Here is an 18,975-nt window from a genome sequence, read left to right as displayed (position 1 = left end):
AACATCAAATCTTGCCAATGCATTTGCCTGCCAAGCAGACTGTGCTTGGAATTGGCATGAGCATGAAATGGGAGACACATGAAAGCGGAGACAGGCGTAAAGGATTCAGTAAAGTCCGGGGTATGTGGTATGGGCGAAGCACTCAGCCCGACTCCGACTCAGAGACCCTCTTGAGTAAGGCTGACTCAGCCGTACTGTGCTGTGTGCATATGTGTATGTGCGTGCGTGTGGCAGCAGTTATCACTCATCCCCCTCCCCATTTCATTCCCCTCCTTCTCTCTCTCTCTCTCTCTCTCTCCCTCTCTTCACCTCTACCTCTGCAGTACCTCTTTTGCTCATTCCTCCCTTTGCCGGCTTGGGAGACACGCGCTTTCTGCTTTTTTCTGCCTTGGCTGCTGGCTCTGCTCCAGCATCCCTTCGTTGCCTCTCGTGTGCACTGCTCCCCCCCTCCAGCCTATGTCTCCCCCCGTGGGGTTTGTTGGCCAGCCTGCTTCCCTGGCTGTTGCTGCTGCCGGAGCTGTCCATCACAACGCCGCTACGCCGCGACCGCTCAGCCGCGCTTCTCCTCTCTGCCTCCTGCCTCACGCTCTCCTTTGCTGGATAATCAGCACTGAGTCCGCAAGAGACGGCGACAGAAGACAGGAAGGGAGGGAGAGAGACGGAGAGCCTGCACTCTTCATTTAACTGCTGCATTCTTCAGTTTGTGTCTCCCTCTGCTTCTCTGTTCTGCCGGAGCGCAGCACAGGGAACAACTGGTCGGCAGAGAGCCCCCCGAAGGGATTTATACTCCTCTTTTTGCGCTTCCTCCCTCTGTTCATTTCTGGGACAGAGTGCAGAGGAGGAGAGAAGAGGGAGGGACTGAGAGCAGGACTTCAGACTCAGCCACACAGCTCAGTGTCCCGCCTTGCTCCAGAGACACATAAGACAAAAACACACACACAGACACACACACATTTGCATAGATTGGACTCAGGCTGACCAGACTGGCACACAGGGAGAGATTGACAAAGATCCTCTTCTTACACATAGACAGACAACAACACAGACAGACTTGGTGTCATGGCGTCAGTGGACAGCACCGGTTCGAGTGTCTCTGGTCGGCTGAGATCAGGGGATCTACTTCATGCTGGCCTGGCAGTTGCTCTGCTGCTTGGTGAGTTATACTTCTGTATATATCTTTAGCTGCCCTGTCATCCCTCACTCCTCCACAATGTCTCTACATTACACCTGCACAGACTTCTGTAAAAATGCTTCCATCCCAGCTTGTGATGTTTGAATCCCTCTTACAGTCGTTGTGTTTAAACTAGTTTCTCTGGCCTCTGCACGTTCCCCATTTGCTCCCTTTGCAGCCTGTTTTTTCAGTATTTCATAATCAAGTCTGTTTGGGTGTCTGAAACAATAAATCCATGTTTTTTTTTTATTTCTTCATGTCAACATCTGCCTTCCTATTGCTTTTTGTTTCAGCTCGCGTGTGTCATTGTTCTGTCTCCACACCTGACGGCTAAAACGTGCTAAATTTGGCTAAACGTGATGTCACAACTGTTTACTTGTTGTACTGAGGGCATCAAGGTCAACAACCTTGGTCATGTAGAATATTGGGTTGCAGAGCCTGATGTGTGACTGATTAAATTACTCTTCATGTACTTATTACGGTGCCATTTGGAAGGCAAAATTAATGTAAGAGAAAGAAAAAAATAATGAAAAAATATGGTTCTCATAGTACATGAAAAAAAACAAAAACAAAACACTTGTGATCACTTCATTTTACATGTGTGTGTGTGTGTGGTTGTATTATTACTTGTACTGACGTAGTGGTGCAGTGGTGATCTGTGCTTTTGCTCAAACACTCCCTGGTTTTGTTGTAGCGCCCAATAGTGCCCCCACATCCCAACATTTCCTCCCAGCTCTCCGTTCTTTTGAAACTCGGCACAGTTAAGCTCTGAGGCACACACAAAAAAAAAAAAAAGAGTGCATGAAAAGCTTTAAATGGACAAAATCAAACATGATATTTTTTTTGTCTATTCTACATCTAACAATAACATGTGGAAGTATTTAAATTGGAAGACCTTAACAATAAAATAGGGATGTGTCCATCTGGGAGTAGGCTGGTTGTTTACTTTTACATGCATGTGCTTGTTTTTCCTCAGAACTTTTCAAGTAAATAGTCCACAGCTAATAATTTTGTTACTAAGATAAGTCACAATGATTATGTTTTTGAAAAAGAGCTAAATATAACTAATTATTTTCATTTATGTGGCATTTTACTTGTAACATTTTTACACAAAGCTTTATCAAGGATTGTTAAGCCCATCTTGCTGATGTGATATGATATAACACTTGAAATGTCAGTTGATAGAATGTCATACACGTTCAAGAATACAAGGTTTTTTTTTTATTTGGATGGCATTTTGTAAACTATGACACATATACAGCAGAAAGCTTTTACGTTATTTGGATGCATTTAGAAATGTCTGTTAAATGCCATGTATGGTTAGGTAGCTTTCATTAAGTAATGACATAATAAACACCACCTGGCTATCTTTTATAGTGAGATCGGATCCTAGAAATCATTAATGGAACAAAATAAAGAGCATACTAGCGGTCACAGCTAAACCACAGATGAATCTTTAACTGAGAACAATGAAGCAGCAGCTTGTCTAACACTTTGCTGAGTCCACATTCCAGATTTTTTTTTTTTTGCAAAGTATCCAAAAAAGCAGATCCATAGCCAACATAGACTGTAGGCAATGGTCGTTTAGGTTAGCATATTGTCGAGTTGGGTGCCAGTCTGTATCTGTCATTGTGTTGCTTCACCCTTGGGCTATTTGCTGTTCAAATTAGGTAGGTCACCTTTTATTGTGTTCTTAATCAACAAGGTCTTCTGATGCATCTCATGCAGTCGAGGCACACCTCATTCATCTCAATCTCTGTCTATGCATCATCTCTATTCTGCTTTCTATTCAACCTAGCATATGGTTATTTACCTAAATATGCTCATTATGTCTTACATCTGTTGGAGTTTCATGCCTGCATAGACATAGACAACTGTTTCTCTTGTTTAATTCTTCTCCTAGATTCTGATAATCTATGCCAAAACTTCCCTGCAATCTCTCCCTTCCATTCCAGGAAATGAAGCCAGAGAAAAAAACAACAACTAATGGAACAAAGCCTCATTCAAAACATGTCTGGCATGATGGAGGAATATGGGGCTGCCTAAAAACTTAACATTATCAAGCATTTACTCCGTTTTGGGATAAAACAATAAGTGATATGATGAATAATTAACAGCTAAAAGGTTTTGGTTAAAACAAGCAACAATGTAAACAAATGCAGAGTAGCTGAGGTTAGGCAAGTACTTTAAGAGGCATGTAAATGTGATAATTATACCACGTTGTTACTCGTTTGTGTGACTATCATTTTACACATGTGCGTATCCCTAAGTGTAAATGTGAGCCGACCTCGGCCGCTGTTGATTGAGTTACTTAGCTGCCGCTGTAATTCTCTTCCTTGCTGTCACTCACTCACCTTGGAGGGGACATCTCACTCCACGTCCCTCTCCGTATCCATCCCTCGTGACCCTTTCCATCACTTCCCACACACTCTACCTCCTTCGTTACCCCCGCTCCCCCCATTTAATCTCTCTCCTATACTCTCCTCCTCCTGGTCCATTCCCTCCCTTCTCCCTCACCCTTCCCATCACTTCTCTCTCTCTCTCTCTGGCTGTCTCTCTTTCTCGGAGAGGTAATGGTGTCCTCGGTCAGTTCTCTATGGGTTCACTCAGAAATACATTAACCCTCCAATCTCTGGCCTACTTAAAATAGGAAAAAACATATCACCTTGACAGTCAGCCAAGGACAGGACACACACATGCACACGCACGCACACTCACAGACACGCACGCAGTTAGTTGCTTTTCCTACCATCAGTGATTCAGATATTGACGTTTTCCCAACTGGAACAAAGAGATATTTGATAGTGGAGCTAAAAATATCATACATTCCAGCCTATTACGTATGCACACACACACACACACACACACAAACCGCACACACACAAAATAGGGTCCTGCATTTCTAAAGTGTGTGAGTCAAACCGTAACGATAAGAGAATAGAGAAGAGGAAGGGGCAGAGATAAAAAGACAAAGTAGAGAGCAAAGGTGTAAAATGAGGGAGCTGTGGAATCTATTTCTAGGCATGGGGGGGGGGGGGGGGGGGCACTTCCTTTAGATATGTTAAACATCATTGTGTTTGCTGTGTGGAGAAACTGCCTTTTATCCTTTTTGGTTTCTCCGCATTATTACTCCCTCTGGATCACTTTGGTAATCACTCAGTGGCATTGTGGCAGCAATTATTGATAGTTAGTGTACTTAACACAGAGTTTAAGTGGCACTGTGATGAGTCAGACCATCAGCCAGCTTCTGTAAAACCTTTTAAACCTTAAAGATATAAATGATTCCACATGTACGCTACCAAAAAAAGAAACAGACATCAATGCAGAACAGCTCCAAATATCTTTCCCCCTTTTTCTCTTAAGTTATAGCATCCCAGCGGAACGAGTTCTTAAAGCAAGTAAGACAGAAAGACAGTGAGAGATAAAGTTGTGCAAACAAGAATAGTAAGAGCCCATTGAAGGGAAAAGAACAAGGAGAAGCCGAATGGCCCGAGTTGTTGCTGAAAGTAGCAGAGACCAGTCGCAGTGACTGCAGAGGAGAGGTAAAAATATCAGATGTTAGATGACGAGATGAAAGGGACGAGACTGAGAAGACTAAAGACCACATTTGGAAAAATGAAGAAAAAAATATGATCAGGATATTTTAAGAAATCACAGTTCATTATTTCCCTGTATAAAGTTTTCAATCAAATTCTTGACTGCATTTGTTTCAGTCTTAATTCAAAATAAATAAAACCTGTAAAAACACTGCATTAAGGAGTTTCAGGTGAAATACATTAGTTTCTAAGACGCTCTTCTACAGACACAGCACGTTAGGAGCTAGCTAGCACTCTAGCTCTGCCCGTTTCTGGTAGCGTAGCTTGTATTTGGGTTAGGATTTCTCCGTTTTCATCGTTCACATGATTTCGTTCTGGGAGCTGAATTCTCTGCAGAGATCTCCTCCTCTTCAAAACAAACAGACCCAATCATTAAAACCAGTAAAAAAGACCGCAGCTCCTGGTTAAAGTGTCTCTTCACCGGACACAGGAGATCTGGTGTGGGGGCTGCTAGCCTAGCTGCCACTAAAGTTCGAATAATTGCATCATGCTACTACTTTTGTCAACAATTTGCTCATGTTAGGAGGATAAGAACAGTTATGCAATGGCATTAAATGGCTGATAGACTGTTTAAAAAGTCCATAAAGGAGAACATGTTAATTAATTATCAATGTGATTCTAAGTGTGGTTCCCTTATCGAGACGATAACCACACTCAAATTGCTCAGGCTTACAAACCACAGCAAATGCACTGGGATACAGTTTATAAACAGTTCAGCCTAGTTTGAATGCATCATTCTGACATTTAACACTCACCATATCCACTTGACTGTTACTCAAAAGTTCTTTCTACATACTAATTTTGGGGGCTTTATGCACAAATGTATGAACATTGTTGTCCTCTGTTTACGTGTCTTTCCATATTAAAGTTTTATGTGTGTGTGTGTGTGTGTGTGTGTGTGTGTGTGCGTGTGTGTGTACATACTTAAATCGCACCTGTTACTGTCATAATGTGAGCGAGTACTGAAAAACCACAGCTGTGTTGTATTCGGCTCAGCCCTACAGGTTGAAGTGATATCGAGAGAGGGGGGAAAACACAGAGGATGGAGGAGGAGGAGGAGGAGGGAAAAACAATATCACATCTGCTGACTTCTATTTGCTCATCTTATGACATGTTGCACAGCACACTAAGCCTGATACTGCAGTAGATTATCAGTGATCAGTGGGTTTGATTCTTTGCTCTGACACTTGAATTTCTATTATAGACAGAGAGAGGAGTTAAAATATGATTAAGTGCAATATGATCCAGGCTCCACTAATATGTGTTTTTAGATATTCATTGCAAATATGTCTTATCCCCCACTGTCCCTGTTATGCTATTACACTGGAAATTAATTTGCATTTTTAAATCTGTTGTTAATTTCCCCACAGTTGTACTTAGTATTAAACAATTAGCACTGTAACTTGCCAGATTTGCAAAAAATTGTAATTCATCTCCACTTTAAAGTAACTCCCACTGATTTCTGAGTGTCCAGTTCCAAAGTGCTCACAGTACTTCCGTTCATAAGACCCAAAGGATTACACTGTTCCAGCACTGTTCTGTTATTACTACTGTCTTCAAAAAGCTGCAAAGCAGTTGGAGGGATATTCTTGTGTCGACGTAACTCCTTGATAAACACGCGGACAAGCATGTACTCTAACACTGCCTGCATCATGTCCAAGTGCAATGTGATCCTGAGCAGGTCAGTGTGGGGAAGTGCATTTATAAATAGGCCCCAAAGTGTGTGAGAGACATCAGAGCAACAATCTGAGAATTACAGCAGCTGTCACTGCAAAAGCGACAGAACCCTCTCAGCCGGACCCAAATTGTTCTGGGAAATGAGAGGGTCACCGTGAGTTTTGTGCCGAGCTTACAAAGTAAGTTTTATTAAATAATTTCTGTCTCTGATTCATATACAAATACTGTCCAGTCAGTCGAAGTCGAATCAGAACATAAAAATATACGTCATATTAAATCATAGATCTTGAGAACCGTCAACCAAAGTCCAGAATCCGTCGGGAATATTCCGGACATAAACACATTTGAAACTATGCATACATTAACCAACAGAGGACAACTACTCATTCAGGCCCCGGGGTAGTACTCCCCAAATACCCCCATACTGTAGTGACATTTTGCCCTCAGCAACATGTTTTCCACATTCCCCCTCTGCTTTGTAATCGCATGCACAGCATAGCTACCATGGGACTTTACAAAAAAGCCAAGAAGAAGTCGGGGATACTGATCTGATAGGACTGTTGTTTGGCTCTGGAAGAGGGATGGGTTTACAGGGAACAGAATGAAAGATCACTCTGTTTTCCACAGAGCTTGCATTATGGCTTTATGACTATGAAGACTTGATACTCTCCCCGAGCCTGAAGTGGAAGAAAACTTAGCTGGTGCTAGCTGCTGTCTTGAAAACTGCATACATATTTTATATTTAAATCACTGATGTTAAGAGATGTTCAAAAAAGCATTCATGAAATAGGTGAATATAAAAGTTCAATGAGAATATAGGTGTTTACAATTACATCTGATTTTAGATTCCCTTGGGAGGTTTGTTCTCTCACCGCCAAGATTTGAATGACTTGGTGCAGCATTACAGTTATAAGACATGTCAGTGTGTAACCTTACACATTTATTTGTAAAGTCAAAATCCACGTCCCTGCCTACAGATTCTACATAGAAATGAAGAATCTGTACGGTCGCTTTTCTTTTTAGACTGTTTGCCTTCATCTGAGCTTCGACTTTGTTCCTTTTTCTTTTGATTTTCACTTATTTTTGAAGTTGTATCTGTAGTCATCGATCTTTTCTTTGTCAGCCATAGTAGATTACTGTTTGCTCGCAACACCTGCAGAGAGCGGAAAAACAGAGGCTTTACACACAAGTGTAAAGTGTTGCGTTTGCTCCACCTACCCTCTCTGGCAGACCAACCACTGCTCGGTGATGGAAAATGCATCACTAACTGTGATTTTTTCCGCAAATGTCGCCACTGACACCCAGTCCTTAATACTGCAAACGCAAAGGCTTTCATCAGTGGGTCATAGACTCAATCACCATTGTGTTACCTCATTCGGTGATAGATGGTGACTTAACAGACATTTATGTAAATGAAAATGTTCAAGATTATATCTTTAAATATGTTTTCTGAGGTAAAATAAGGACAGTGCAAGAACCCTTTTGAATTGCATTAGTGTGACACAGACCATTGAGTTTAAGAAGTTGAAAAAATAAAAAGCCGATAACATAATGTCTCATTTGGTCCATGCATTACTGATAAAACAAAATATATCATTATATTAAAATAAGTATGGAGTGTGAGGAGAACAGGAGGCTGTCATTTCATGAGCTATGCTTACAGTTAGTAAGCTACTTAACTCTGTAATGCCATTAATCATAAGCAGCACTCGTGTTTAACAGTAATCCTTCACCAGCCCTGCATGCCAGCACATAAGAAGTAGTTCATACTTTGTAATTGTTACTCAAAATGTACAGTAGTGAGGCAATGCAACCTGAACATTAACTGATCCACTGACATGTATATATAATGTGTTGTTCTTTGGTCTGTGCTGTGCATGTTCTGTCCTTGGTTTTAACTTCATGTTTGTGTTTTTTATACTTATCCAAACCACGTTTTTATGTGAATTTCTGTTGTTTTGTCTGAGCTCTTTCTTTCCTTCCTTGCTTCAGGTGTATGGAGTGTTGGTGGACTGGAGGTCTCGACAGGTAAAGTGACATCAATTGAAGCAATGAATGGCTCCACAGTCCTGCTCCCCTGCACCTACTCATCCTGTATTGGCATCCAAAACCTCTACTTCAACTGGCACTATAATGACAACGGAACCATGCTCAAGGTACAGCATACAGTAGCACTTACACGCATGCACACAGGTTGTGCAACATGAAAATACAGTCGAGAAACGTTGTACATCTGATTTTATTCATCCATCTGATTACCGATCTCTGTGCATTTAAGTTTAAACACGTGTCTGTGTGTGTGTAGCTTTGTGAAGCCGTGATTCCCTTTGAGGGTGTGGAGCCCAGGGTGAGGGTGTACCATGAGCGCGTGGAGTTTGTTGGCTCATCAAAGGGCAACAACATCTCCATCCTGCTGTACAACATCACCTTTGAAGATGAGGGAGAGTACATCTGTTTCGCCAGGAACCCAAAGGAGAAGAACCGGAACCACAGTGCTACCTTCACTCTCATAGTGGTGGACCAAAGTATGTGACACGTGCACTCACTCGCATACACCTGGCAAAAAAAAACAAAAAAACTGAGTTAATGTTGTACCTGCTTTTTGAACTTCTACAAACGTATCTCACTCTTATAAAGACTCTTTTGCTGCATTGTATTCCAACATTGATGTTCTCTCTAACAATCTCTGTCCATCTCTCCCTCTTTCCAGTGAAGGAGGTTGACAACACTTTGACAACCATCATTGTCTCAGTGGTGGGGGGAGTCATTGGCTTAGTTATCTTTGTCATGGTGATAAAGGCCCTGATTGTTCACTTCCTGCTGAAGGATGATGAGAAGAAGTGAGTAGAGCACTGACTATGCTAATAACACAGGACATGATGAATCAAAAAACACTCAATGGTTGAATATAGGCAGGGATAAATATATCGCTGCAGTACTTACTGGATGTAGTAATCAATAAGTGCATTACTAGTTTTATCTCAAATAAATAGGAAGATTAAATACTTGCTTTCCTATATAAATAACAGACTGTATACATAATTGACATAGCCACCGTGACGTCATCCATAGGTTTGTCAACAGCATTTTTAAAGTCTCGAGTTTAGTATTTTGGCAGCTGCCATGTTTACTCTCTGGAAACGAAAGTGACCGTATTTGTACTAGAGGGGGGCACAAGAGAGCAGCGAGGGGTTAGAAAACACCAAGTTAGAAGAGGTATACAGCAATGATTGTATACGTAGATGGACGACATGTCTCCTTCTGCTCTCATTGTACAAAAATTGAAGCCAAAATAGCCCCCGTGACGGACACTGCTATCTTGACGTCATTTGAAGCCAGAGTTGTGCAGTGGAGATTGGCGGGTGAAGCCGCCGTAGCCACTTCCGCTAACCAAAACACACACTTAACTTTCTGGGAAAAAACTGCAAAGATCCCACAGCTGAACAGCTTCTTGTGTTGGTCTGAAGCAGACGTTCACAGATATGTAAACTTCAATGACTGTAGTGATTGTTTAAGCTACGTCTCATCTCGTTGTTCCTCCTCTACTCTGCTAATCCAGAACAGATCGGCTGCAGGAGCCGTATTTGTCAACAGAGCTGTCAATCATCCTTTTTACAGCATCAAATAACTAATTAAAAGTAAACTAAAAATGGACATAACTATAATGACAGAAACAATGTTTGAGAAAAATGTATTTGATGTGTATTTTGATTTTATAGTTTGACTCATGTCCCATCTGTTAACATGGAGGAGGCGGGCTTTATGACCTATACTGCAGCCAGTCAGCAGGGGGCGATAGAGATGTTTTGGCTTCACTTTTAGGGAGCTGTCATGATGTCCATCTTTTTATACAGTCTATGGTATACAGTGCGTGTCAGTGGCTAATTCATTAGCTAGTAAATGATCATATTTCCCACTGACTGATATTCTAAATTTGGTGGTAGCTGACTTGTGTTGTTTATTTATTGGACTGAAGAATCTAAGAGAGTGTGTGGAAGGTAGCAGACTGGCCACTTGCTTGCATGAACATGTACTGGTTACCTTAAAATAACCCGTCTTTATATTACAGCAGAATGAAACATGATTACAGCCAGGTACAAAAATTAGTGTTGTTCTATAGCTAATTCCTCTATTCATGACACCTGCATATTTTTGTGTAACTCACCTGTTTATGCTATAGAACATTGCCCAGATAATGACTATTATGGCCCCTTTCACGTTTTGTTACGACAACAGATCACTCATCTCCTTTTCTGTCACATTGTGACTTGCATGTAGTTTAACCATGGCCAAGAAACCCTCTGCATTGAGCTGTTATTTCTATGAAAAAGTAAACAAAGACAGAAGAGCATGAATCATCATGCAGGACGATTGCTAATTGTATTGCAAGATACTGGAAATAATCCTAAACTCATTTGTGACATGCGTATATAGGTCTCAATAAGTTCTCAGGTTCCAAAATAGTCATTCTAATATTCTACGGTATGTGTTCATGGAAATCCCAATTACATATTTCCAATGTATGTCAAACACAAGATTATTATTCAGTGCTACGAGGGTAAGGTTGTTTAAAATCCCTGCAGCCTTAATATATAGTCCTTATCACTCTCATATTCCTTCCTCTGCGTGTAGCTACATCTTAACCTTTGGTATCTCTGTCCCCTGCAGTAAAGAGTGCCTGGTGAGCTCCTCAGGGAATGACAACACAGAAAACGGACTTACAGGAGCCAAAGCCGACAACAAAGGGACACCAAAGGCATGAGCAGAATGCAAAGTACGTCTGTATGTTTGTATATATGTTAGACACGCTCAGAGAAGATGCTGTTATCAATGGACTGTTTTATCTTACTAGTGGCTAAGTAATACAACATGTAAATGTCTATTTTAAATCATGCTTGAGATTTGGGAGGTGTGAAATGCGCATAGGCCTGGATCGCTCTCTCACCTACATGGCAGCCCATTTGTTACACAGTGTGGAGCATCTGTTATCGAATTCTGCTCTCCTTCTTAATGGAACCTAACACTCAACACAGAGCCTCGGATAAACTGTCACTTTCTCTGACATTGCCTTCATCGGGTTACATCTTTTTTGTTTCCTACTTTGAATCCTTTATTACTACGTGTTACAACTAATAATAACAGTTACATAAGAGAAAGGACTTTGCACACAGCAGATGCTCAGTTGTCTACAGTTCTTTATTTGTAGACCAAATTTTAATATTCAGCTGTCACTCTGAAATAGAGTGACTGAAACAGTCTCAGTAGACTAATATGTCTGGTTCTTAGTTTGTATTAACCGGGCTCTAGTGTAATTTACAAGTCTGTCAAACTTGGACCCACACAAACCTGACCTATGGGAACACACAATTAATGCTATGATGAACTGCCATGATGTCAGCTGAAGAACAGCACAAAACTGCTGAAACGCTTCTCTCTAACGCTCGCAAATCCACCTCTACACCCAAACAAGAGGACCGTTGTTTTTTACATTTTTCGGTCAAAATAACATGAAGTTTGGTCCGGTCAAAACCGGTTTTGACTGGTTTGCTATTTGACATTTATTCCTGATCTAACCATCAACCTAACCACTGCCATGCCAGCCTAAACTTCAACTTGCATGTTTACTGCTGGGGTCAGGTTTGACACACTGCAGGAGTGTTTGGTTCATTAATGCTGAGCGCAGATTTTGATCAACTGCTTGTACGCTGTAGTCGGACAACTGGGCTTCCTAAAGGTGACTCAAGGATCCAGTCCTGCGCAGGTTTTGTTAATTTGCTTTAGATGAAACACAGGTGCCTGTTTTTGCTTCTGCTCCCTCTGCTGCTGGGAGGATAAAAACACAGAAAATGTATAAAAAATTAACTAACCCTAACCCTCATCAAAGACAATCCCCAGACCACCCAGCTCCATATAGAAAGGAATGAACTTAATCATGCTGCTTCTGACAAATAACCAATGCATTTTTAGCATGTGCGCATTTTATATAACTTCATATAAGTATATGTTGTCTAGCTCCACAGTACATAAACATTTCTATGTGTCGCTCTATGGTCCCTTCACATCAACGTCTCAACACTACTACAGCTTTTCTTACTCCTCTAACCAGGTCAGGGTTACCGAAAGGTGACTGGAAGGGTCACTTATTCCAAAACAACCATTTTAGTCTCTCAGTATTTGAAACAAACAACTCTGCCAGAAAAGTTTTAGAAGTTGGCACTTTGCTTAATAGCACATCAGCAAGATATACCGTAAATGGGGGAGAACAACATTGAATTTTATGTCCATATTTCTACACATGTTTGCAGACTCTAACTGGCTCCATTCCACTACAACCCTATAGAAAACAGCAAAAGGAATCACTGGAAAAGATCACTGCAAAAGAATGTATGAGACTCTGTCAGGGAATAGATATTAAATATTGTCCAAATATATATATTTTACTTCATTATAAAAATAATAGTCTATATGTTAATGTTGCTATCAGATGAATGTGTAAATATCCCAATAGGCCAGTGGTTCAGATTTCTTTGCTATTTGCCTTTTAAGTGTCACTCTACAACAAGCCAATTACTTTTAGCCAAAAACTAAATGCTTTAACTGGATCTGAATATTTTGGGCGTTGAAGATGGTAACTAGAAGTCTGTGTTTGGTTTCTAAATATACTGGTGTCTTAGCGCGAAAGATTTTGTTGTTTCTATTGAGTGCACAGATTAAGTTATGATCAAATGTTTGACGGGAGCTGGGAGAGTAAATGAACATGAATTTAAAGGGTAAAATGTGTTCAAACTTAACAGCTTCTATATTTCAAGAAAATACGAAGAGAAATTCAACAAAATGGTCATAGTACAACTTAAACATAGATAATCTTAGTGCTAAGATGCCTATTTGAAACTCGAACCTGCTCTCTAGGAGACTGTGGATACGAGAGATCCCTTCTGTAAATCTGCCAGACATGACCTGCCACGCCCTCACACATAGCTTCAATAGCTTTGACAGCTGAAAGCTACACACAAATACTACTTTGACCCCAGAGGGCAGTGCACTGCTCGCATACAAACAATACAGCACTTTACCACAGTTAAAGAGTGGGTGCACAAAACAGGAAATCACGAATGTGACTTCAAAAGTTGTTGTTCTTTTTAAATATTTTTACCAGAGTTAACACAAAACATCATTTTGCATTTGTCAAGTTTGACTGAGTACCTGACAACAGGATTGTGTCAAGATGGTTTTAGCATCTTCTAACTTCATGATGTCTCACTGGAAAAGAGCTCTATGGAAAGATTTAATCTTATTTTTCTAAGTGTTTCACTTTGTCAGCCTGCTGCTCTCTAATGCTGGAGTGCATTTCCCTTCTTGCTTTCAATGGAAGCAATAAGACAGACATCAGATTATGCAATAACCTGTTATAAGGCACTTTATAGACGTGTCTGGACTGGCTGTGATGGCAACTCTGTTTGTCCAAGACACTGTTCATTGTACTGATGTATGTATCTACACTGTACTGATGTATCTATGGTAGATTCATGCATCTGCTTTTATCTGCTTTGAAAAACTGTCATAGCTGCTAACATTGTAACTGTGCAGTGTTAGGCGTGATACAGTATCCTTTCTGTGATGTACAAATGTGAATGTTATGGATAAAAGGAAGCAACACACACTGACACACAAACACACACACACACTCGCTTCCTCGTCTAGCCAGTTGTGTATAGATCCCTCTGTAAAGAGGATATACATCCAAAGTCTTCCTGTAGGGAAAAGCAATACTGTGGAGTTGATCTGTCTGTTAATGTACTTTTCTTAATGTAACCCCGACATAGCAACACAGATACTGTAGGTGGTTTCATGTAGGGATTGTGATGCATAACTTGTATATTTGTGGGCACTGTTCCCTTTTGTCCCCCTCCTTTCTGTGATCCCTAACTTGGTTTTTATGTTTCTTTTGGAGTGACGCCCAAATACCCTGCTTTACAGTTTCAGGAGATTCTTCTTGTCTCCGACTTGCTTTGCTGGTATGAATTTATTTCCCTGAGGTAAAGCTATTAGAAAAGTGGAAACACCTCCATATTGAAAACATACCCTGGTAGGAGTTTTAAAGCAAAGCCAGGCATATATGTCCGATTGATTATATCAATGCTGTGTGATGTAATGAGCGAACGTAGTCTGATTTAAATCTGCAAAATCTGCTTTCATAACTGCTTGAAATTGTACTGGATTATGAAACAACAAGCATTGGCCGTTTCACATTTTATAAACATTTTGTTTTTTTCACATATGCCCCTTTTCCATATTCTGATCTGCCTAAACCTTCTCCATATATCTGTCCTGAACCTGACATGAGTCTTGAGGTCAGCCACTAGCTTGTAGTGATTGCTGCAGTATTGAGTATGGCCCGCATAGTGCTCCCCAGTCATGGTGCAGTACAGCACAGAACACACAGCGTGACTGCCACCCAGTGGCAAATGCCCAACACATCAAATGATTTGCCCTCTAGTGGAACTGAAGAGACATATACTGTCAACATGCACTTGTGCATTTTAAACTCAATGACTGCATCATGGAAAAAAGTGTCAACAAAACTTACAGCAATGATTTTGATTTCATGTAACTGAGTAATCATTGCTTCAATTTCCATGGTTAAAGCATTATATGATAAGGAAAAAGTGTTGACATTGTTGCTACATTAATTGCTATATTTATTGCTAACATATTGTTTATCAGTAAACATCTTTTTAACCCCTGTGCACATTTGGCATTTTATCTACATTTAAAAAGGGGTGATGTGTAAGTTTACAATAAAGTATGTTAGGAAAAGGATCCATGCAGCAATTTGTGCACACATGAATCCTTTACAAAACTCGCTCTCATAGTGAGCATTAAATAGTTACAGATACTCTCAGTGTTACCGTCACATTATTCACTGAAATAATGAAGAGCTCTGATTGACCACTATGATTCCTTAGAGTTAGTCTTCCTCTTACTGCCAGAGCGGCTGAAACTCATACTGCCAATCCAAGAGTCTCACGTCTGCTGTTGTTACAACACAATGAAACACAACTCACTTAGTACACTGACACTTACGAAAACATGTTTTACTGTCTACCACTGTATTAATGGGATTTCAGTGCTGAATCGTGGATGATATTGCTCTGTACTACTTCTGTATTTCTAGCAGCTGAAACTCACACTGCCAAGCCAAGAGTCGGACGTTTGCTCTCTGCTTCCCACATTCCACACAGATCAAAGATCAAACCACTGATCTAATGTCGGTGTAGTTCAGCAGAAAAGGTAACTTTACTACAACCCTGGTCCAGGGGGATGATGACATAGGATCAATACATTCTCTTTTTGGTAGGTTAGCACTGCCAAACTATGATGCATATACTTACCTATTGTGTGTCAATATAATATAACTCGTCTAGCAAACTGCCTACTATAACTCTTTTAAAATATATAACCGTACAGACCAAGGCTAGCAGGTTAAAGATTTGAATTACAGTACAAGCACAGACTGACACCGACCTCTCCACACTTTCTCACTGCAGTTTTGCATTTTAAACTACTTCAACAATGTTTTTTATTGTAAAAGTAACACGGATGTAAATGTAATCCTATCTTAATCAAAATAACAAATCCATATGTACACATTTTATCTTAATCTATCTAAGGCCACAGATGTTACAAATTACAGCATTTTATAGTGAGTTGAAATCTTGCAACAAATTCCTACATTCTGCTTACATCAGCACACTCCGTTCAACACCAAGACTCACACATATATCAAATATGATACCATGGGTTTCCTGGATCAACTGTACTCTGAATGTTCAGCTGTTTGTCTGTGTTTGTGACCATGTTGCTCATGCTCCCTTCATGACTATGCACCTCAAACTTTTGACTTGTAAAAAAAAAAAATACATACTGGAAATAAAATGTTGATTGAAATAACCAAAGAACTGCTTTTGTCTCTTTGTGTATTACTCCAACGTTAGAGAGTGCTCTTACACCATCTAGATCTATAGCTGATAAAGAGTACTGTATGAGCGCTTAATGTGAGATAGATCTCATTTCCCTGGTTTCGTTTTCCATTATTATGTATGGGAACTGCTCTAAATCTAATCAGGAGTTACAATGGAACATTAATTGGATAGGCATTTGAAATTGAATATTCTACTTAATGGCCATACCTCTTGTGTTGGGGCACAGTGCATAGTACATCCCATTTAACACTAGAGAAGACTATTTTACCACAACTGCACAACAAAAAAAAAAGCTTTTAAGGATATTGAAGTGCACCTGTTTGCCTCGCTGTGTCTTATTCCAAAAAAATATATAATGTGTAACAAAGGAATTTAAGTGAGGCGACATAGGAATACATGTTGCTACTATAATCAAATGTTGCTAATGCTTAAATACAATTATCCACATGTGATTTTGTGCATTAACGGGTTGGGGGGGCATATTCTAACATGCTTTAGCAAGCTAATACATATGTTTTCTTCTTCTAATGTTTCTTCTGGTACATCTTCTCATTTAGTCATGTCATTATGCATGACAGATGGTATCAATATGGTAATTCAGGTACTTCAAGTTTTCACTTCTATAGATCTAGCAAACTCACAACTAGACGTCTTACACTGTATGTGAATTTGTATAAAAATTTATAAAATTAAAAGAATTAAAAACCTAATGGCACTAATTCCTACTGCAGGGCCAAATGACATGGTCAAAACATCATTAAACATGAAGGGCTCCATGGAAATTCAGGCAAGCTAATGGAAGAGACAAGGATGTACCTGTGGTTCACATATCATCGTTAGCTTGCTCCACACTGCCATCTTGTGGGGGTTTAGTAAAAAGGCGCCATGTTGGTGCATACTATTGTTCCAATGCCGTCTGCCAGTTATGCACTGCAGTGCAGAAGAGAAAGAGGAAGGAAGCACAATTTTGATTTACACATAGCTTACACAATTAACGTGTGCTTTTGGTGCTACATTCCCTTTCATTCCCCATATGAAGTCTAATGAAATAGGCCTCAAGCTATAGATATTTTCCCAAACAGATATACCATGAAATGTATATTCCTCCCTGCCACTGATGTCAAGTGAAGTATATTAGTGGTATACATTTGATGATGTTTGAACCTTACAACCAAAAAAGTGAAGAAACAGGACTAAAAACAGCTGTTCCCGCCCGGTTTCGAACCGAGGACCTTTCGCGTGTTAGGCGAACGTGATAACCACTACACTACGGGAACTGGCTGCCCCACACCTGTGACGCATAATTTTATAAAAGATGTATAAAGTCATTATTTTGAATGCCATGAGTCCTGATGTCAGGCATTAAACTAGATTCTGTTATCAGAAGTAACAGTATGTATTTAAATTTAGGGTAAGTTCAACAACGGTAGAAATATGTAGCTTCCATTACACTGTCTGCACTACATATTAGTACAGTACAGGGCAGTGCAGTTCAAAAATAGTACAGTACAGTAATTTTGTACACATTATGCTCAAACCAAGCATCAAACATAACGTTAATATTGAAATACAACACCCATTTCCCCAAATCAATATTCACCCGATGTTGTATGTTTAGAAATGCAACTCATTATGTCGCCATGTTTAACTGCTGGTAGGAGCTGGGAGCGAACCCATGCTCACTGTGTCTTAAAGGGCTAACGTTAACTCCACACTATTTTCACAATGAGGAGTCAGTTGAATACACAAGTGAGTTTAGTTTAAGCATTTTGATGATTACACAAAGTAAAAATTTAATGATAAAAACATACCTTCATACTCCTCCTGTTAACGTTAATGGTTCCGTATCTTAACCCTGGCAACCTGGAAAAAGCACAAAGGTTTCTGGTTTAGTTCCAGATAATTTCCTAAACACATTTTGCATTTAACTTCTTTCACTCAATTAACTCAAGACATGGTTAATTTAACTTGGGTCATAATGCATGACATAGTACATCACTTCTTATATAGCTAACAACACTTACAAGAAACTAGTGATTTAGCAAATACTGTTTCATAGAGGCCCACTGTCACAAAAACCCTGAAATACAATAATGACGAAGATGAGAAAATGACAAATTGTTCCATGAAAACCCGATTCTGTCTATAAAATCTAAAAATTATTGGAAGGAACTAAACCCAAACCTGCCCCAAGTAGCACAGGTGTGCTAGCAGTCATAACCTCAGTGCGGCAAAGTTGATATTCTGCTAGCTTAATGGCTATATGGAGTGTCTTTCGATGCAAAGACCCCTGTCTGGGGTGACCATATGTCCCAATTTGTCCGGGACCGTCCCGTTTTCAAGCTCTGTGTCCCAAATCCCAACAAATATCTACTGTATGTCCCGGTTTTGACCAATTGAAATTTGAAATGCCATACTATACTAGCAATACGTACTGATTTGGCCAAAGTGTAGTATGTAGTATGCAGTATGCAAAGAAAAGCAAAATTTACAGTATGCCAAAAATACCCGGATGTTGTACTGATTCAGAAAAAATCTCCAGTTTGCA

The 18,975-nt window shown here is 40.1% G+C and overlaps 1 protein-coding gene and 1 non-coding gene across 2 annotated transcripts; one reads left to right on the top strand and one right to left on the bottom strand.

The window, feature by feature from the left end:
* Positions 1-537: 537 nt before the first annotated feature.
* LOC138597161 (sodium channel subunit beta-4-like) lies at positions 538-16,391 on the top strand. The gene is made up of 5 exons (XM_069668714.1): positions 538-1,153; positions 8,437-8,600; positions 8,750-8,969; positions 9,155-9,284; positions 11,113-16,391. The coding sequence occupies exons 1-5, from the start codon at positions 1,060-1,062 to the stop codon at positions 11,204-11,206; spliced, it is 702 nt and encodes a 233-aa protein (XP_069524815.1). The 5' UTR covers positions 538-1,059; the 3' UTR covers positions 11,207-16,391.
* Positions 16,392-17,631: 1,240 nt separating this feature from the next.
* Positions 17,632-17,704, bottom strand: trnav-aac (transfer RNA valine (anticodon AAC)). The gene has a single exon. It is a non-coding gene; the product is annotated as a tRNA-Val (tRNA).
* Positions 17,705-18,975: the final 1,271 nt, after the last annotated feature.

Source organism: Semicossyphus pulcher, unplaced genomic scaffold (genome assembly GCF_022749685.1).
Source record: "Semicossyphus pulcher isolate SPU_LCO1_2020_fin unplaced genomic scaffold, fSemPul1.0.p SCAF_19, whole genome shotgun sequence".
Classification (NCBI taxonomy): Eukaryota; Metazoa; Chordata; class Actinopteri; order Labriformes; family Labridae; genus Semicossyphus; species Semicossyphus pulcher.
The sequence above is the reverse complement of the archived record's forward strand: the minus strand, read 5'-3'. Positions and strand labels throughout refer to the sequence as shown.